This window comes from Myotis brandtii, unplaced genomic scaffold, assembly GCF_000412655.1.
Source record: "Myotis brandtii unplaced genomic scaffold, ASM41265v1 scaffold82, whole genome shotgun sequence".
NCBI classification, from domain to species: Eukaryota; Metazoa; Chordata; class Mammalia; order Chiroptera; family Vespertilionidae; genus Myotis; species Myotis brandtii.
The window spans coordinates 8,892,808-8,914,914 of NW_005371324.1; the positions used below are offsets into that span (position 1 = coordinate 8,892,808).

General features: G+C 37.3%; 1 protein-coding gene across 1 annotated transcript in view; it reads left to right on the top strand.

The window, feature by feature from the left end:
- Positions 1–22,107, top strand: part of ACSS3 (acyl-CoA synthetase short-chain family member 3) — a gene marked incomplete at its 5' end in the record, with an annotated part of 171,505 nt that overhangs the window by 49,737 nt on the left and 99,661 nt on the right. Inside the window, 3 exons of the mRNA XM_005884178.2 lie at positions 12,337–12,525; positions 17,754–17,888; positions 21,325–21,465. Of these exons, the coding sequence (XP_005884240.1) occupies positions 12,337–12,525; positions 17,754–17,888; positions 21,325–21,465 (465 nt within the window). The remainder of the gene's footprint in view (positions 1–12,336; positions 12,526–17,753; positions 17,889–21,324; positions 21,466–22,107) is intronic.

A 22,107-nucleotide genomic window follows, 5' to 3' on the forward strand; every position in this document is an offset into this window, starting at 1 on the left:
CTTGCCCCCACTGCCCTCGCCTGCCAGCCTGCTCTCCCTCAACTGCCCCCTCACCGGTCTGATCACCCCCAACTGCCCTGCCTTCCTGGCCTGATCGCCTGTAACTGCCTCTGCCTTAGCCCGCCACCATGGCTTTGTCCGGAAGGATTTCTGGAAGGTCTTCTGGAAGGTCTCCCGGTCTAATTAGCATATTACCCTTTTATTAGTATAGATAATTTCCCCAGGACAACAGGAGGATATGTGAGGATCAGCTGGACACAGATGCATGAAATAACCCTGGAGTTTGGCCATTTTGGTAGATGGAGGGGGCAGGGGGTGTGGAGTAAAGGACATATGTAAATTGGAGCTTATAACTTTCAGAGTATGTATCTATTTTAAAACTCTGTTATTCTTTAATTTGCATATACTCACTGATTAGCCAATGAAAAGGGTAGCGGTCGTACGCCAATTACCATGTTTCTCTTTTATTAGTATAGATAATTTCCCCAGGACAACAGGAGGATATGTGAGGATCAGCTGGACACAGATGCATGAAATAACCCTGGAGTTTGGCCATTTTGGTAGATGGAGGGGGCAGGGGGTGTGGAGTAAAGGACATATGTAAATTGGAGCTTATAACTTTCAGAGTATGTATCTATTTTAAAACTCTGTTATTCTTGCACAATGTAACAAAAACACATTTTCAGATAGTTTGCAATTTTAGACACAATTCCATTTAAATACTATAATTTTAAATGGTTCTGACTTTGTACAGTCACCCACTAAGGGTCCCTTCTGTTTTCACTTCCCTACTTATACTGTTAGATTCTTCAGTTTTACCACATAGTTTTCATCTTACCTCCCTGGTAGAACTCCAAACCTGAATCAGCCCAATTCTTTACTATCTTCATTCCTGTACTGTCAATGTAAGAAACATTCAAATCTATAGAGAATTTTCTGTGAGTTTATTTGAGCCAAACTGTCGACGACTGCTGGGAAGCAAAATCTCAACGGATTGAGATAATGCTTCAGAGGACGGCAGTTTTGCACCTAATTTTATACATTACAATCAAAAGAGCAGATGCAAGTGGGTTATGTGAAATCCATTGGGGATTAGATTAATGATGTGGGAGAAAGCAAAGCTGGGAAACATCTGGGATTGGATGAAAAGTAAAATGATAGACACATACATTTTTTAATTAGGTAGGTATAGGACCATTAACAATGAACATGGTAACAATAACAGTGAGAGGATTTATGGTCTTCACCCTGATGTATTGGCTGTCCCCTGAGGGGTCTGGCTAAAAGAGGAGTTGCCCTGGCATTCCAAAGGTATGTTATTTTAACCCTAAGAAACATTCAAACCAGTAAAGAATTTTTGTGAGTTTATTTGAGCCAAACTGTTGACAATTGCCAGGAAGCAGAATTGCCAGGAAGTGGGATTTCAATGTATTGAGATAATGCTCCAGAGAATGGCAGTTTTTCACCTATTTGTATGAATTACCATCAAAGGAGGAGACATAAGTGAGTTACATGAAATCCACTGGTGATAGATTAGGGAGGTGGGAGAAAGCAAAGCAGGGAAACCTCTAGGACTGGGTAAAAAGTAAAATGATAGACACCTGTTTCTTTTACTTACATGGGTGCAGGATAGTTAACAGTCAACACTTACCAGGATAACAATAGCAATGAGGGAATTGTCTTTGCCCTGGCACTGGTTGTGCCCTGAGGGGTCTGGAAAAAGGAAAGTTACAAGCTACCCTGGCATTCCAAAGGTATGTTAACATAGATGCAAAAAGGCTATATAGGCTCAGTTAAGAGCAAAGTTAATCTTTGTCAGAGAAGATACCAGCCTAGGACATGACTACTCACTATAAACTGCTTTTTAATTTAAGAAGTTTTATTTTCAGACTATCCTTTGTGGTTACTTTAGGTCTCTGAGTTTGCAAGGCTGCCACGCAGGCCTTCCCTGAGTTAGTCAGGTTAGCATGTGGGCCCTTCCACACATCCCTTTCTTGGTCATAAATCAGTCCAAAGGATGCACTGATGACCAAACTTTTGGTTGGATAATGGAGTCCCACAGGGCTATGAAGGCTCATTCCTAGGTAGTCTCAGTATCAGCATTTGTCTTGCTGAACAGGGTCGACCACTAGGGATGGGGCAAGACTATAACCTTAGATGGCATTCAAGGTCGAATTATTATTATTTCAAAATAAAAAGGCAGGTGAATGGGAGGTAGCCAGATCCTATTATGTCCTTGTTAAAAAAATATTCTGGATCATTTCTAATTTTTGAGCTTCCATGATTCGAGTTTTTTTGCTGCTTGTCTTAAGTTTTTTTTTTTTTTTTCTGCATCTAGTATAACATTTACTTACCAGGAACAAAAGCAACAATATTAAACCAGTAACACTGATTAGGAACAGAAAATGTCTAATATTATGGAAGGATCTGAGGGGAACAAGCATCCCAGCCAAATAAAACCCTTTATATGTATTATTATAATTTTTATTGAGATAATTATATGTTTTCCTCCTTTACCCATTGTCACTTGTATCTTATAAGTTTGGCCAGATGAATTAAGACTTTCTACTATTTTATTATCCAGAAGCTCTAAGTTTTCTTCTGGGAAGTTAGTAGTTTCATCCACTCCTATAGCTAGACAATATTCATCTAAAATACTCATCTAGATTAGATCTACATATAATTCTACCAGGTGAATTATTAGAGAGGTGTTCTTAGAGGGCTTTGCCCAAGATGGGTCCTTTATGATACATATAGTCAGAAAAAAAACGTACCAAAGCTTATATTGATAGTAGAAGAAGACGTGAGTGTGGCCAACAAAACATTAACTTTATTATCATAGCTTACAATCAGAATGTTATTGTCTAGTAGGTAGGAAAGATTAGCAGGTATCTACGTTTTTTCATATCTAATAAAGGAGTGGGGTCTGGGGAAGCAGATACTGTTTCTACTAGGAAACCATAAGGAGGATAATAACAATATAAAGTTATTTTATATATATTCAATCACTAACAATTAGGTAATATAAAAACAAGGTTGAAGCAGCATCAATTTGTGAGCATAGAAACCTTGTTGACGTCTCGGGAAAGCTGCAGTCAGAGCAAAGTTTCTAGGGATGTTGTGTAATGGGTTGAAGTGTGCTGCTTATGGGTGGAGCTCCATGAGACTCTCAGCCCTTGAGTCGCATTCAACCCTTTCATGTGCCTCAGTTTTTCTCCCGGCTGTCTACAACAACCAGAAGGGCTTGGGGCCCTGGCAGACCAAGCCTTATGGTGGCCTTTGGAGGAGCAAGTCAGTTAATTACAGTTGAGTTAGGACTTCCCTATGGGGCTCCTGCATGTCATAAGGAATTACCTCTGACACCTCCACAAAGATTCTTAGTTGCCTAAGAACACCGAGATTCGGGCTCTAGGGAGGTTGTGCCCCTTTATCTTTGGAGCTGAGTGAGTTCAGCTCTCATTTATATGAGCAAGGGTTTTTTTTGTTTGTTTTTTTGCTCGGACTCTCAGAAAGCAATTGCAATTGAAAAGCCAAAATAAAACCCAGCCACCCAATTTTTTTTTCTCCAGTCTCGCCTTAGCCTGGGTTCTGTAAACCCTTAACCTTAGATCCACCTTGAGGATTTTAAAAATAAGCTCAAATAAAGGCAGACCCTCTACCAAAAAGCAAGGGAAGGTCCTGGATCCAAGAGACAACTCACTCAAGTTCACCCAATGGACAGGAACCAGCAGGCTCAATGGGCCCTTTGCTGGATCCTAGCACCAGGTCTGGGTCCATGGGATAGTTCTGGGTGAGCCTCTTTGGAATCCTGCTGACTACACCAAGTAATGTTAATGTAAGAAACACTCAAACCTGTACAGAATTTTTGTGGGTTTATTTGAGCCAAACTGTTGACACTTGCCAGGGAGTATTAAGATTCTGCTCAAATAAACTCACAATAGTTCTTTATAGGTTTGAACGTTTCTTACATTAACACTATCATAGATGCAAAGGACTTTTCTTTTTTTTTGACAGGCTTAGTTAAGGTAAAGATTGACTTTTGTCAGGGAAAATTCTAGTGTAGGACATGACTACATTCCATAAACTGCTTTTAGTTAGAAAGTTTTAATTTCAGACCATCCTTTGTGGTTACTTTAGATCTCTGAGTTTGCAAGGCCGCCACACAGGCCTTCCCTAAGCTAGTCAGGTTAACATGTGGCTCTTTTTGTCCACAATCTTAATATGGTGAATCCTCTTAGAGAAAAAAAAATCACATAACTCCAGATATTATGGGTTTACTATAAATTCATGTTTCTCAGTATCCACTGGGATTTCAATGCTGCATTTTCATTTTTTTCTTTAGCATGTCTTTAATATGTTTTGTGTCTGCCCTTCAAAGTCTACTTTAAACTTCTGACCTTTCCACCTCCATGCTTCAAGCTTATCAGGGAACATTAATTCAAACCAAGGAACCAACATTATGAATGCCATCAATTTGTAACCAACCAGTTGCTAAAACCAAAAACCTGGACCCATTCTTACTAGTAAACTTCCCTTCCACCCCCTCCTTCCCTGCATCCATCAATCACCAATACATCCTACACTAAGTATTTCTCAAATCGTATCATTTCTTTTTATCCCTATTGTCAAAATCCTATTTCTTGAAATAATCATTGCATTGTAAAAATATGGAAAGTGCCTACTTCTAAAGAGGATTTAACACTTTCAAATTTTTACATAGTGTTCTTAGGCTAAATCTATACTTATAGAGTTCTGAATGATATGATATTGAATCTCTATATCTCTTCAGCCCATCTCACTACCTACTTCATCCTGAATTCTTGATCTATCCTTTCTGTACATCCTTTATTTTCTCAGGCAAATACCTGATTTAAATGACAAATGCCATGAAATTTAGGAATTTGGCAGAAACTAGCAAATGAGTAAAAGCAGGTGTAAGTCATTATTATTTGACCATTAAGGCCTAGAATAGAAAAATGTAAACTGGTAAAAAGGGGAAGGCAATCATTAACTATTTTCTATCCCTTTTTATTACATACACTGTACTGTTGTCATGTGTTAATAATGAGCATCAATTACATTTGTCATTTCCAGTCTTTTAGACCTTGGATTTCTCCTTGATGTAGGATTATTTTCTCTGTCAACAATAGCCAAATTGTTAAATAGAAGTACATTTTAAAATTAACAAGATGTCCCTTTCAAGATGTGATAAATTCTGATGACCTATTTATAAATCACAGCATATGAATTTTAAAGAAATGGAAGAGCACATGCTTTATCAAGCCTCTGAGCTCATATGCACAGAGAAATGTTGGATTGAACTAATTTTCTATGAAATATAGTCTGAAAATCACATTAGTATTGAAAGCATACAGATTATTGAAATTGTGGTTATTTTGAGCCTGAACTAAATGGATTAAACAGTTCACTTTCATTTTGCTTGCAAATACATAGTCTTAAAATGACTAAATATTGCTTGAAACCCCCTCGAAGAAAATGGAAATGAGGAAAACGAGTATTCTGAGTAAAGATATTTATTCCTTTATTTGGAGAAAATTATTTGAGGAGACGTATGTTAGTAAAATGTATTCTAACGCAGTGTTAGAATACATTCAACTGTTTTGAACATAAGATTTTACAGTTTTTCTTCCAAAACTTCATAGAATTCCATTTTTAAATATAAAATATATTTTTCTCTGTGTTGTCCATAGTGATAATAAGAATTTTCTGAGACTTGCACGGGAGGATGAGTGATTTTCCTTTGTGTGGAATTATATTGCTGGGTTTCCAAAGTCCCATTTCCCTTCATCCAGTCCTGGAAGAAGTATAACTGGGGCTTCAGCAGAGCGAAAAGCAAAGCCAGTGTCCGGAGTTTCCTTTCCATGTTGGAGCCGGGTCCAGTTCAGCATCAGGCTAGTGCCATCCATTAGTCCACTGTGTGTGGGATCCACATGGCTGTGGACCATGTGGGCGAATGCAGGGGAGCCAAGAGAGCATGACCCCTGCAACAAGAGTCTTAAGAGTCCTAAAAAACCCCCAGCAAACTTCTTTGTTGAGGGGGTTAAATAATCCAAATCTTCCCATGCTCGCAGTGGCCACGCCTACTCTGGCCAATCACCTGTTTCCACATGTGACTGACAGACAAGTACCTTCCCTATTTCACCCAGACTTTACTGGGCATGCGTCTATTCCCCCCCTGTCAATGCCTTCCCGCAGGGATCTGTGGAGAGCAGACCTGGGAGTGTTAAACTGCAGCTCCCTGGCAAAGCTGCACAAATGACATGCCTATCACATGTGGCTTTCCTTTTGCTCCTTTCCTGTTATTAACAACTAGGTTAATTACAATGGTATCAGATTCACTATAAATTTTTATCTTCTGTATGTGTGTCCAAGCAGAAAAACCAAAACATGTGTATGCCGTGTGTGTGTGTGTGTGTGTGTGTGTGTATACATGATTGACTTAATATATTTAAAAGTAAAATGCAAGCACTTTAGGTAATCATCTCTTTCTGTGAGAAATTCTGTAATTCTGAAGAGCAGCTCATTTATCCCTAATTTTAGTAAACTATTTTCTCAGATATTATTATTGGTTTTTAAATTAGTTCAATTTCCAGTGATTAGACCAGGGTTTGCAGTGTGACATCATTGCAGCTTAAAAATATGCTTTCTCTTGTCTTCTCTTTGTATAGATTTCTTTGACATGGTTCTGAGGTTGCCCATGATTGTTGCCTGTTTACTATAATTTGGACACCAACACTATCTTTGTCATATAAACAGGATTTTCTTTCAATGGACACATTGGCTGTTTGTGAAGCAAGTGCTAATATACTCTTTAGAACAGTGATGGCGAACCTTTTGAGCTCGGCGTGTCAGCATTTTGAAAAACCCGAACTTAACTCTGGTGCCATGTCACATATAGAAATTTTTTGATATTTGCAACCATAGTAAAACAAAGATTTATATTTTTGATATTTATTTTATATACTTAAATGCCATTTAACAAAGAAAAATCAACCAAAAAATGAGTTTGCATGTCACCTATGACACACGTGTCACAGGTTCGCCATCACTGCTTTAGAACATAGTGTTTGGTTGGTTTCCACTAATGTTTATATTTGTGTTATGGGCATTTGCTCATGAAATTATACTAATCCACAGGCTTCTTTTGGATGAAGATTTTGCAGAGTGAATAAATAAAAACTTTATTGAAATCTTTTTCATTATTTGTACTAGGATGTTTTTACTTTATAATTCTACTAGAGGCCTGATGCACAAAATTTGTGCAAGAGTAGGCCTTCGCAGCCCCGACTTCGTCTGGAAGGTCATTCATCTAGACGGTCGTTCCCCTGTTCAGCTGTTCAGTGGATTTGCATATTATGCTTTAATTATTATAGAAAATTTAAAGTTTTACTTTGCGGGTAAAACAAATATATGAGTATACTATGTTACATTACATGAATATCTGTTGTTGCATTTTCTTATTTTAGCATTACTATTTATGTATGCTATTGTCAACATAAGAAACATCCAAACTTGTATGAATTTTTATGAGTTTATTTGAGGCAAACTGACTACAATTGCCGGGAAGCAAAAAAGAAACATCTAAACCTGTAAGAATTTTTATGAGTTTATTTGAGGCAAACTGACTACAGTTGCCAGGAAGCAAGATGCCAAGGGATTGAGAAAATGCTCCCCAGAATGGCAGTTTCATTGCTTATTTTACACACTAGAATCAAAGGAGGCTGTCTAAGGGGGGTTACATGAAATTCACTGGGGGTACATTAGGGAGGTGGGAGAAGGCAAAATAGGAAAATACCCACTTTGATTACCCACTTGACTCACTTTTAGGTGGGACATTTTAATTTCAGACCATCCTGTGTGGTTGGGGTCTCTGAGTTTGTAAGGCCACCATGCAGGCCACCATGTAGGCCTCTCCTGAGCTTGTCAGGTTGAATACGTGGCCCCTCTTGGGGCCACACTCTTTTCTCCTGGACTCTGAATGTATTTGCTTTAATGACCATGTCTTCCTCATTTTTGCATCTGCAGACTTGACTTTGTATAGGACACAGAGCAGATACTATATACAAAATGGAATCAGCGACAGGATACTTCACATACTCTTAGTGGAAAGAAGCGAGCAATGTCGTATCTAAATTAATATATCATGTGTTTTGTGTCGCCAGCCTTCCTTCGCAGCTCCGTTATCCTCACTCTGGCAGAGGAGCACAGCCTGGCCATGATTGCATGGGATATGCACTGTCTTTGATGTCGGCATAGAAACCAAATTGAGTGGTGTATGCCTGACGTAAAGCTGTTGAGTTGTTGATAAATTAAAACGCATATTTAAGAAGGTGCAAAGATGAATACGGATCGGGTGAATTGCAGATGATTTAACTTTTTCCTCAGTTGAAAAAGGTTATACAAGATATGCGTGAACATATTTTACCTTTGGAAAAATAATAAAAATTATCTGTATACTGAGACATCTATGGTACGATAAGAATATAGATGCCATTGAATAAAAATAATATCCGTTTTTCTTCTCTTGATAATTTTTTTTAAATTTGAAAGTCAATAAAAACAAGGTGAACCCTGAAATAGCAATCGCCCTTTGTGTTAAAATTTCATAGCACTTTATTTGAGTTATTGTGAACTCCTGGGTGACTGGGATTTCTAGATTTTCCCTCGTATCGCTCACTGTAGCCTACGCTTATCTTCAAAATGATTTTATTTGCATCTGAGACAAGACTATTAAGTATTTTGCTCTGGGGCTCTCATATTAACCAACTCTTGATTTAATATTCATAAGGAATATTTTTAATGAAACATTAAATATTTTAAAATTAAATCAATGTCCATTTATTTTTTTCTTGCTGTGAGCTACTGTTTTATTTTTCATAAGCCTATTTACTAGAAGTCTCATCAGAAACATATTTTCCCATTCATTTTCTCATATATATACATATATGTTTTAAATTTAGAAGTTACAATAGATAATTTTACTAGAGTGACATTTACCCCTAACAAGAACTACAAAATAAATTTACTCTATTGATTATATAAAACTTTTGTCTTTAGGGCATCTGTGATATGGTTAGCAAAATATCAAAACACTGAGGATTAGCTGCAAGAAGCAAGGTAAACTAGGCCAAATGCCCGCCCTCTAGCGGTTATAGAGATCTGGTGCAGCCTAATTTGACAAGGGTTGTCTTCTGGACAGTGGTTAACAACTCATGCCTACAGGAGCCAAGCAGACAATATAAATGGAAGAAGTGGGTGGGAGAAAAATCAATTATTGGCATATATCATATTCTGTGGTTATGAAAGTCTGGTGTAAGCACATAACATAAACAGGATGTAGACAATACATTTTAAATTCAGAACGGAAAGAAAAATGCAAGCTCCGTGATAAATAGACCCAGGGAATGGCGAGCTGTATGGCAAACTGAGCAGGTTCAATCGATTGTTGTCATTCAAGAACAGGAACCCAGTGTTGTTAGACCTTCCAATTTTTCTAGAGAAACTAGAAAGCTGCGTTTGTATATGAAACCGTCTAATTTTAATATGTTGGCTCACATGTATTTTGGAATAACATTTGTCCAGTTTTAGATCTTTCTTTCAAAAAAGATCTTGAATTTATTTATTTGTTTGTTTGTTTGTTTGTTTGTTTTGTTAATCCTCACCTGAGGATATTTTCCCATTGATTTCTAGAGAGAGTAGAAGGGAGAGGGAGAGACACACGGAGAGAAACATCAATGTGAGAGACACATTGATTGGTTGCTTCCCACCCCTGACCGGACCAGGACCAGGGATCAAGCCTGCAACCTAGGTAGATGCCCTTGACCAGTATCAAACCTGGGACCCTTCAGTCCCAGGGCGGATGCTCTAGTCACTGAGCCAAACTGGCGAGGGCAGTCTTGAATTTATTTATTTTACTTCTTTTAGAGAACAGAAAAAATGTTGGCATCTTTCAACAACATTATGAAGTGGAACTGGAATATAAAGTTGCTGAATTATTGCTAGCTTGAGTCTTGTTGAATATTGTATTTTATTCATCAACAGACACTATGGAGATGCTGAGGTAATAGCTGTAAATAGGACAAGCCCTTCTTGTTGGTCTCTCCTGCTGCTGTGCCTTAAATGAGAAGTGCAGTAACATCATCACGGAGCATGGTCACTTTCTGCAGAGATTGCACACAGATGTTTGGATATGACTTTTCAGTGTTTATCTTGGTTCTGAATTCCACATAGAATTTAAGTGCATAATTTATATTATTTTGATGTGTCCTTCTTGTAACTTTCTACGGGGCAGCTTTGAGTTCTTAAAAAGTAGCACTGAATTATAGTTTGCAATGTAGCGGAGAATAAGATGCTTAGATAGTTGTTACTTTCTTTCACCAACATTCTTAACCTTGACTACATCTTTCCCCATCTGAACAGAGGAAGTAAATCAAAAGAAAAAAATAATTAAGAATGATCAAGATTCAGATCCTTTAAACTTGTTCAAAAAGTAGGAGAGGCAGAGTGAAGTGAAAGGAACCACAAATAGCCGTGTGGCCTACTTCTTTCTTTCAGGCCTTCTCTGCTCATTATCTTGAACATAACATATTCCTCCCAGTCACCCACCGGATCCCTGCAGGCCCTTTTAGCTGTCTGACCTGATCTACAACCATATTTTTCCTTTTTTTTTTCTGATCCAGATCCCCTACTCTCCCTGCTGTTCCCTTTTGTCATTACATCTGACCACCCTGACACCTTTGTACTGGTATTCTCTCTGCCTGAAATAGTAAACTTACAGATATACACTTATTCTCAACCTGCCACATGTCTTGGCTAAAATGTCACTTTCTTAGTGAGGTCTATTCTGTTTGTCCCATTGAGAATTATACCCCCTGCACTTCCAATCCCCTCTACTTTGCTCTACTCCCCTCTACTCAATAGCACTGATTACCTTTAACATAATGCATAATTTACTTATGTTTATTATAAATATTTCTTTTGCTAAAACATAAGCACTCTGAGGATAAAGACCTTTATCTAATTTTGTTTACTAATGTTTCAAAAAACAGTGTCTGGCATATATAGGTACTCAATATATATTTTTAAAATAAAGAAAGGGTGAATGTCTTATTCTATTAGGTCTGGGCATACCTCCCACGGGAGGTAATTGCCCAGGGAAAGGTTTCTTGCAATAAATTATATCATGTATGGACTTATGATCTGTTTTGTTTTTATTACTAGAAATTGCAAAAACACATGTTAGGAGAATAAAGACATTTGTATATTTGGTGTCAATATAGAGGGCTGTCACTTTGTATAGATAATTAGCATAAAAACTATGAAGAAAAATAATTGACTTGAGGCAAAGAGCATGAAGTCAAAAGAACTGTGATGATATCTTGGCTACACCAGTTTCTAGCTCTCTCACCTCTGATTAGCTATTTATTATCTCCGAGCCTCAGTTACCTTATCTTTAAAATATAAATAATAATAATAATGCACTTTGTCTTTTTACCTTATAAGTGTATAAGTGATTTGTTTTCTTTTATAATACATACTTATTTTCTTCAACAGTTAACCCAACATATATCTAAATCTATAATCATTTTAATTTTCTATTCATGTGACTGATTTACCTTTAGAATGAAAGCTCCACCGGAACAAGTTTGTCTTTGCTTTTCAATGTCGTGTTCCCAACTCTGTATACAACATATGACATGTAATAATTGCTCAGAATACATGTTGTTATATGAATAATTAAGCCATTTAAGCCATGAAGTTCATATGGTCTAATAATAGTAAGCTGGTTTGTAGTCAATTGTTATAATACAGATGTCTGCTATTATTGTCACTATCTAAACCAGTGATTCCCAAAGTGGGCGCTACCGCCCCCTGGTGGGTGCTGCAGCGATCCAGGGGGGCGGTGATGGCCACAGGTGCATTTGTTTTAACTTTTTTTGTATTACCTTTCTATTCTGAGTTCAATAAATAGTTTCATAATTTGAAACTTCAATGTTTCTAATTTACACCTTTCTTTACTATATTTTATGAAAAAGGTAGAAACATTAATACATATATCTTTCTGTTTAATTGCTATTAAAATTTTAAAAAAATTAATTTCCAGGGGGCACTGAGTAATATTTTTTCTGGAAAGGGGGCGGTAGGCCAAATAAGTTTGGGAACCACTGATCTAAACCATCATCATCATCATCAAAAATGGATCTCAGGCTTCTTTATTTCACTACCAAGAGGGCGATCATCTTCTTGTGTTACCTACTTAACTTTTTAATAAAAGAACACAGAAAACACTTTGCTGATCTAATGATTTTGTTACAGGTCTCTAAGCTGGCTGGTGTTTTGGTCAAGCATGGTGTCCAGAAAGGTGACACTGTGGTTATCTACATGCCCATGATCCCTCAGGCAATCTATACCATGCTGGCATGCGCCCGGATAGGAGCCATCCACAGTCTCATATTTGGGGGATTTGCATCCAAAGAACTAAGTACCCGCATTGATCATGCAAAGGTAAGTGCTTTATTTGGAGAAATCAAGCAGTAGTGTGTATAGGACAGCCATATCTGCGGATGAATCATCCAAGAGTGATCTGTACTTATTAGATCCTCCTTTAATACAGGATACCCTAAAGTTTACTTTTTCTTTGGAATATATCTGTTAATCAAAATTTTATTTTTGCGTCATTCGTACATGAAAGGCATCTTGCTAGGTGCAGTGAGGAATATAAAATATAAGTTAGTGTGACATATATTTGAGTGTATAAGACAAGTAAAATAACTAATAACTAATTTATTTATTCAACATATATTTATTAAGCTCCCACTATGTGCTTGGTACTATCCTTGGAACAGGAAAATAAATGATACTTATCCAATGGTGGGGACACATAACTAGTTTTATACTCTATGCTTCCAGAAATGGTGGGGTAGCACGGAGGATAAGAGAGGGTGTCAGTGAGGAGTAGAGTGGCAAGTTTAAATTGGATGCTAAATAAACTTGATAAGGGTGCAAGTTTAAATTGGATGCTAAATAAACTTGATAAGGGTGCTTGATAAGAGGACTCATAAAATAAACCTAGCTATTATTATTTTATTAATTTAGAGCAGCGGTTCTCAACCTGTGGGTCGCAACCCCTTTGGCGGTCAAACAACCCTTTCACAGGGGTTGCCTAAAACCATCCTGCATATCAGGTATTTACATTACGATTCATAACAGTTGCAACATTACAGTTATGAAGTAGCAATGAAAATAATTTTATGGTTAGGTCACAACGTGAGGAAGTGTATTTAAAGGGCCAGAAGGTTGAGAACCACTGATTTAGAGCATTGATCAGAAATTTTTTTTTTGTATGTTACAGATAGTAAACATTTTAAGCATGTGGGTCACATGGTTTCTGTTGCAACTACTGAGCACTTCTGTTGTAGCACAAAAGCAGTCTTAGAGGCTACGTAGAAAAACTCATAGCAGTGGGCAAGGTGTGGCTCTCAACCATAGTTTGCAGACCCCTGATTTCTTTCAGTTGGATGGTCAAAGAAGTGAGATTTCTTTTAGTTGGGTGGTCAAAGGAAGTGAGATTGTACTTAGATCTTGGCTAAAATTGAGCTAGTTGAAGAGAATGACCTCATGGGATCCAAAAGGAGAGAAAAACAATATAAGTCTAGCATTAGAGGTAAGAAAGCGTAAAATTCATTTGGAGGCTAGTGAATAGACCAGTGTGACTGAAGAGGGACAGAGGTGACCTTGCAAAGGCAGTTTCTGTCTAAACTGGATCCTGTAGACCTTGTCTAGTCAAAGGTTTTGAGCAGACAAGTGTCCTGTTTTAAGCAATGTTAAGAGGAGGCAAGTCTTTCCATATGATGAGTGGGATAGAGGTGAGAGGCTGGAATAAGAACCTTTGGTAGGTGGTCTGTTTGTGAGGCAATGGGCAATGTACAGGCGAGTAATGGCAGTGGGGAGATGAAGAAAGGAAGGTTGTTTGTTACAAGACTAAGAGATGATTTCCCTGGCACATGTGGCTCCGTTGCTTGGGCATTGTCCCGTGCACAAAGGAGGTTGTCAGTGCCATTCCTGGTCAAGGGTGCATAACCAGGTTTTGGGCTCCATCTCCAGTGTGGGGTGTGTGGGAGATGGCAGATTGTTGTTTCACTCTCTATAGATGTTTCAATCTGTCCCTCTCCCTTCCTCTCTCTCTAAAAACCAATAAACTCTTTTTTAAAATAAAGAGTAAAAGATGATTTACCTTAGAGCAGTGGTTCTCAACCTGTGGGTCGCGACCCCTTTGGGGGTCGAATGACCCTTTCACAGGGGTCGCCTAAGACCATCGGAAAGCACATATATAATTACATATTGTTTTTGTGAGTAATCACTATGCTTTAATTATGTTCAATTTGTAACAATGAAAATACATCCTGCATATCAGATATTTACATTACGATTCATAACAGTAGCAAAATTACAGTTATGAAGTAGCAATGGAAATAATTTTATGGTTGGGGGTCACCACAACATGAGGAACTGTATTAAAGGGTCGCGGCATTAGGAAGGTTGAGAACCACTGCCTTAGAGTTTTATAAGCCCAAGATGAGACATTCTTAACAAGGAAGGAAACTAGTGTATACACACAATGTCTGTAGATTCTATTACATTTTGAAAATGAAATGTCTTTTAATAACTACTGCCTTTATAATTACTTAAAGTATGTATACACTTTGGGGACACCCTGTGTATTGAAGGTCCCCTGAGTGCTAGGCATACAGTGAAGTTTTGCATGTCTGACTTCATTTGGAACAGATCATTTATTAGAACTAGAAGCTGGTTTGTGGATTAACTGGCTGGATTTCTCTTTCTCTCTCTCTTTTTTAAACATGTTGAGTTAGTGCTTATGAAGGGAAATCTAGAGGGAAATATCAGTCAATCACTGACCTGCAAATCAGTGGGCAGTGGGGACCTCTCTGAGGAAGGTATAGACTCCAGTTTTTTACCTGCAGAAGTCTAAACACCATTTGGATAAAGGTATGAGATGTATTCTTTCCTTCTTGTAAAATTTCATATGATGTGGGGAAATTGAGATGTATAAAAAAAATAAGTATTTATAAAATGTATGCTATACCAGTGGAGGAGTTGTTATCACACACACACACACACACACACACACACACACACACACACACACACACCACATTTTAAGAATTTTATGCAATAAATGCATTATTTTATGGGCAAGACTTTTAATCATGTCAAATTAAAAGCAAGAAGATGGAGATAGAGATGTATATCTGAGGTATTTTGATACAATTAATAGTTGAAATCAGGGATGATTTTGATGTCATGATTTTCAAATAAATAGGCTGAAGAAAAAGTTATATTTTAAACAGAAGATGGTAAGAATATATTGCAATAAGTCAGTCAAGACCAAATAAAACTGTTAGTGGCTCTCAGTTCTTGAGTTTGGCAAAGAAAGAATTCAGAACCAAGAACTCTAGTGCAGGAGGAAGTTCATTTAGCATGCAAAGCAAAAGTATTCTGGAAGAGAATATTAGAGCAGGTTGCTCAGAGAGATGCGTTGGCCTTTTAGAAAGAAAGTCGCAGAGTCAGAAGTGTGGCCTCAGGAAACAAATAACAGAGGCAGAAAGAGGGCCCTTGGAGATGGGTTCAGGGGATTAGCCTGGGACAAGCTGCCACTACCCACTGCTTCCCTGCTTGCAAGTCTCATGGGGACCCTTAGCGCTCAGGAGAGAGAAAGCAAAGATACATGCCTGAAGAGAAGGTGCAGCCATGTTCAAGAGAGCAAGTGCCCACTGGGTCCCTTGTTTTAAAGTTTGTTTAATCTACTTTCTAAAGACTAGAATTTTAGGGGAGCTCTCAAGTGAGGATCTCAATAGACTATTCATCAGCTTTCCAAATGTGTCCTTTCATATGCTGATTCATAAAAATGAATGTATCAGGGTTATTCTCTGGTCAGAAAGTTCACCTTCAAAGAATGTCACTAAAGAGGGACCAGGATTGAGGGAAGTCTGCCCTTGCAATTTATTATCTGGCTGTAAATTGCTCAGCCAGTTGTTCAGCTATATGTCTCAGTTTCCCCATTCCACTTGCCAAGGAATTTTTTTAGTTTCTTACTATCCTGTCTCAAAACTTCTAATAAAAGACTAATAGAAATGTGAAAAAGGATTATTTTTGTAGAGGGAGAGTCTAATTTTGACTTTATTAAATTATTCAAGTTTTGATATATTCTAGATGTTTTTAATTTGATGTGTAATTTTTATTTATTCAGAATTCTAATCTTAGGGAATGTTATCTAGAGTTATTTTTGTAAGTAGTAAAGATATTAAAATGTGAATTATATTCAAATGTCTGACCTTTAAAAATATAATAAAAGGAAATAAGACTTACTTTTTTTTTTCCTTCTAAAGGCAGCTTGATGTAGCAAAAAGAGAATATTTCCGTAATCAGACAGAATGGGCCTCTCTCTCATTTCACCACTTATAACCTGGGGCAAGCTATGTAACTGCACGCAGCCTCAGCTCTGTGAATATTAAATGATATTCAAAAAGCAGAAAGTACTGTATATGCATATATTGGGCATAATATAAACCTTCTCTAGATGAAATGTGTTGTAACCAGAAATTAGAATTCAGGAATAGGTTCACTATCTCCGATTGATTATCTACCTCCTGAATAATTTATTATCTGTTTGCTTTGGATTTCTTGGTGAAGAAATAGTGTATGTAAAAGAATAATGACGTGTTTGTTTTTGCAAATTAAGGAGAGTTTTGGTTCAGCTCCACAAATATTTATTCAGAGCTTATGGTATGGCAAGCATTGTGCCAGACATAGCAGACGCGGAGGTGAAAGGGACCCACATTTGGCCTGGGAGAGCTTCCTGTCCAGTGGTGGGGATGAAGGAACACTGACATAGTCGGACATCTGAGGCTTGCCCAGAGTGTACTGAGGGAGGGAGAGTCACCTAACTTCGGCCTCTTCCAGGCATGCCTTTTGGCTCCATCTATGTACATCTTCAATAACTAGCAAGTTGTCAGGTAAAGAAAAGTGTCGCGTGTGTCTTAATGACAGAGGCAGGATCAGGCTTTGTGGGGTTGAAGCCTAAATTATTTGGGGGCTCTTTTAAGAAAACAATACAACAAAATTACAAATATTTATAGAAAATGAATATGTATTTAGAATGAAAAAAGAATCATAAAGGAATTATCAGAGATTTGGTTTCCTTCCTTCTGTGGTCTCTAGGCATTTAAGCAGAGCTGCTTACATAAAAACAAAACAAAACAAAACCAGTTAAAAATACTTCCTGATAGCAACTGGGCTGCCCCTCCACCCCGATCCCCTCCACCTAAGAAAATGCTCCAGCTTCAGCCACAGCCAACTGTTATGGGGCTTCTGCAAGTGAGGGGGGCCCTAAGCTTGCATTTTACTGGTTCATGGCAAATCCACTGGCCTAATGACTTCTTTGGAAAGCATTTTTGCAGCTCATACTTAGTAGCTGAAAGCATGTTGACGTGTAATTTTGAACAGGTAAGTGAGATTTATGTGGAAGTGGTTAGGTTTATAACATTTAAAAAGGGCTTATTGGTTTTTAGGTCATTTATTTAGTCAATAGAGAACAAAATTATTCAAGCATTTCTTTAGAAATGTTAAGCTGCTTGCCTGCACCTGAAATACTGTGATCACCTTAATTAGGGTTGTTAAGCTTCCTCATTTTTTATTTTTATTTTTAATTGTAGCCCAAGGTGGTGGTTACAGCATCCTTTGGCATTGAACCTGGAAGGAAGGTAGAATACATGCCACTTCTAGAAGAAGCGCTGAGAATTGGACAACACAAACCAGATAAAGTTCTCATTTATAATCGTCCAAATATGGTAATCTGAATATTGAATTTGGTTCTTGCTTATAACAAGTGCTAAGGATGATTCTTGTTTTGATCATTTCATACAAACCCTTTAATTTATGAACTATTAAATATACTTCCTAAATATACTTTCTATTTTTGGCAAAAAAAGATATTAGATATGAGTGATACTTTCTCTCTTTATAAAAAACAAACTAGCTTAAAATAAAAAGGTGGAAACACAGAAATAGCTATATTATTATTGAGTTCATTGTCTGTATAGTCTACTGGGATATCATTTATTAATATAAATTATAGCCATAATAATAGTGCTAGTAACACTTACTGACTGCCTACCATATGATTTTTAAGACACTCTACTAGTGAATCATTTAAAAAAATCCTCTGGGTAACTGTGACCTAGGACTAGGTGATAGCATTATTCTTATTTTAAAGAAAAGGAATTGGATGAAGAGAGAGAAACGTACCCAGCTAGTGTCAGGGTCATGACCTGAATGCATGCACTCTGACTGCCTGCCTACTCCCTGAGCTATCCTGCCTTGTGGAAAGATATGATCATTGTGTATGTAAATTATTTTTTAAAACTTTAAAGAGGTATTTAGTTCAGAAGTAAAAATTGTATTTAGGAAAACAATATTTGAATATTCTAAACAGATACATTATTCTGTGATCCATGAAGGAAAAAAAAACAGTATAATACATCAATGAATATATATTGCAATTGCTTTTCCTAGTAAATTGGACCTTCTTTTTGCATTCAAGCACATATTTAGGTATTTATAGTAGGACCAACTTGGGTTTCTAGCAGATTAAATTTTTTTGCATAAGAAAAAATTACTAGAGTGGAAATGATAATGTATAATTTTGTGGAACTCTTGAGAGCTTATCTGCAAAAAATGCTTAAATGATAAGATGTAAGAACAGAGAGCAGTAAAAATTATGTCATTTTGATTACCACCTAGCAATTCTCTTCACCACATTAAATTCCTGTGTAAAGTTTTAGTTGTCTGTGGATCATGAATTGCTGCATTCAATGATTTTAATATTCTTACTGTGTCAAAGAAGAATTTTAAGTTTCTTTCAGATGACCTCAAGCATATTTTTAAAAAAGGTTTGTTGCTCTAAATCAGGGAATGCAATGTCAGCAATAAAGAAGTCTTTGGGTGAGAGAAGATTAGAGAAGGGAAGGAACATACACACACACACACACAAGCATTTATGTGGGTATGTGTGTGCTATTCACACATGTATGAATTCATGTAGAATTTATAAAGAACTTATGCCAGGTCTGATGCTGAGTACTTTCAAATACTTCTTATTTAATTCTCACAAACGCATAAAGTAGATGCTATCACTAGCCTCATTTAGCAGATGAAGAAAGCGAGTCATGGAGAAATCATAGCCCAAAGTCATACCTAGTAAGGTGGTAGAGTCAAGATTTGAATTCCAGTTAAATAACTTTTAACCAACATATTTCTTTTACTTTATAACACACCAGATTTTTCTAGTGCAAATCTCTTTCCTCTTAATGAGTAGGGATACATTCTTCCTCTCCCCCTCCCATACATAACTGTCTCCCTTTCTTTTCCTCTCCCTTTTTTTAAAGACCCCTCCTTCTATTTTGACATACCTTTATTTTAGATGAAGGCTTTGGATGTCTCTTGTTCTTCATATTAGAACTGCTGTGCAGGCAGTAATTAAGCCCAATGGACTGGCTTTACTTTGACTTTAGGGAGACACAAATTGAAGCTTAGTGGAGTCTTTCATTAACCAGATTTGCTTTTTTGCCAGGGGAGATAAAAACCTGGCTGACCCTCCTAAGCCTCAGGCAAGCGAATCAAAAGAATATACTAGCAGTCAGCTCTACTGTTGTCCCAATTATTGCCTTTTAAGAATGTTAACGACTAAGAAGGCCTTGTGTATAGAGGTAAATGTATATATGTAAAAGTTAGTGTTGAATTTTTTCCTCTCTTCCTTTTATCATATCTGTTTTACACACATGCCTGTGGTTCTTAGCCTGAAAAATAACCACTCATTCAAGTCTTCATTTCACTTGATTTATAATTATTTTTGTGATGACTCAGTTGGCATTTTTAATTGTGCACTGTGATTTTTTTTAAAGTTCTGTAATATGATGTCAAAGGCTTGATAATTTGAAATTTGTTATGTTTGTCTGATGCATAAAAACAAATGAAAAAAAATATACAATTTGGTCACTGTTAACTATTTTCACTTATCTAAGTGACATACTAGGGTTTTTCAAAGTGAGGCTGAAGGTGCCTAAAACTTCACCTTCATGAAAGTCAATTTAAATTGCTATTTATCAGTGTGTTTATTCATATAGGCATTGCAGTTGTGATCTTATATTGAAGTGTTAATTCATAAATGTTTGCATTTAAAGATATGACCAATTTAACAACCCTGATCAAAACACTAAGGAGCCCCCCAAAACAGAAATGGCCTGGCTCTTCTAAATCTCTCATAGTCTCTGGGTTTAGCTTCACCTTGATGAATGATGATTACCTATAGTCTAGGCAGATCTTACTAACTTTCACCAAGGAATGTGTAGCCTTGCCTTGTGTCTATACTAACAAGTTTACCAACTGTAAGCTTCCTGATCTTGAGTTTAGTTATCATTTCAGAAAATAACTTGACATGTGCTGGATCTTAACTCTACTTAAATAGATGTAACTCTCCATGAAGGTAATTTTTCCATAAGCCACTTCCTTAGTCTTCACCTATCTGGCCTATTTCACTAGCACAAGTTGTAAAGAGGTCTGCCTACCTTCTTTTAAGGTATATGTGTCTAACTCATGACTCTGATATCATAAAGTTTATAACACAGAGCTTGGTTGTAAGAAAAAAAAAGAAAAACTCAAACATTTTTACCATGTGAATCAATGACATAGATGGAGGGAAACTTGGAGAGCATTTTAGATATATCACATACCCTCATTAATTTTTAAGACTGATTTTTCTTCTTGAAAAAACAAAAGTAGATTTTTCCCCTACCCTTAAAAAGGATGTAATATTCTCTCATTTTGAAAGACAGTCACAATATTATTCCTAAATGACCCTTGTATAAAGAGAAATCTTAATGGATTAGTTGACATTTGATTGTAAAGATGATAGTTCCAAAGGAAAAGAAATTGGTTACAAAAAAAGAAATTAGTTTATAAAGTTAATAGTGAAAACACATTTATGAAAGCATGTTAAGCTTTGTTGATGAAAACATGACTGCATCACATTGAGTTTCTTAAGGTTAACCCCAGATTCAAAGCCAACGGCAACTGTTGGACTTTTTATTAACATTTATCAGAGATATTTATAAATCTGATATTTAGAGCTATGTAGACAGCCCAGATTGTAAGTCAGATGCTCAGACTAACATTGTTTTCTGATTTTAATCTTTATTCAATGCCTGTTCCCAAATTTTTGCTCCCTAGGAGACAGTTCCTTTGGCTCCGGGTCGTGACCTTGATTGGGATGAAGAGATGGCAAAAGCACAGTCACACGATTGTGTACCTGTTCTTTCGGAACATCCACTATATATTCTTTACACATCTGGAACAACAGGTTTGCCGAAGGTATTCACTCTCTTAGGGATAAGTATACAGTGGCAGACATTTGTTGCACAGGAAATATTTGTTTACTAGCTGACAATGCTTGCAGACTATACCTTGAGGTTTAGACTTAGGTACTTTATAATTTAAAGAAATGTTGTTTAAAAACAGAAAAATATGAATTATATTTAAGGTCAAGGACTTTGCCTCAATTTTTTCCAAACTCTTCACTTATATCAGCAATATACAATTGCTTAAGCTATTAACATTAATAGAGGTTTGACTGAATATCAGTGGTTTAATAGAATTTTATAAAAAATACTAGAGGCCCGGTGCACAAAAATTTGTGCACTCGGGTGGGGGAAGAGGGGGTCCCTCAGCCCATCCTGTGCCCTCTCGCAGTCTGGGACCCCTCGGGAGATAATGACCTGCTGGCTTAGGCTTGCTCCCGGGTGGCAGAGGGCAGGCCCAGTCCCTAGGTGCAGCTCCTGGTCGGGCTCAGAGCAGGGCTGATTGGGGAGTTGAGGCGCCGCCTCCTGTCATGCACAGAGCAGGGCAGATCGGGAGGTTGCGATGCCACCCTCAGTCACGCTCAGGGTAGGGCCGATTGGGGGGTTGGGTCACCGCCCCCTGTCACACTCAAGGCAGGGTCGATGGGGAGGTTGC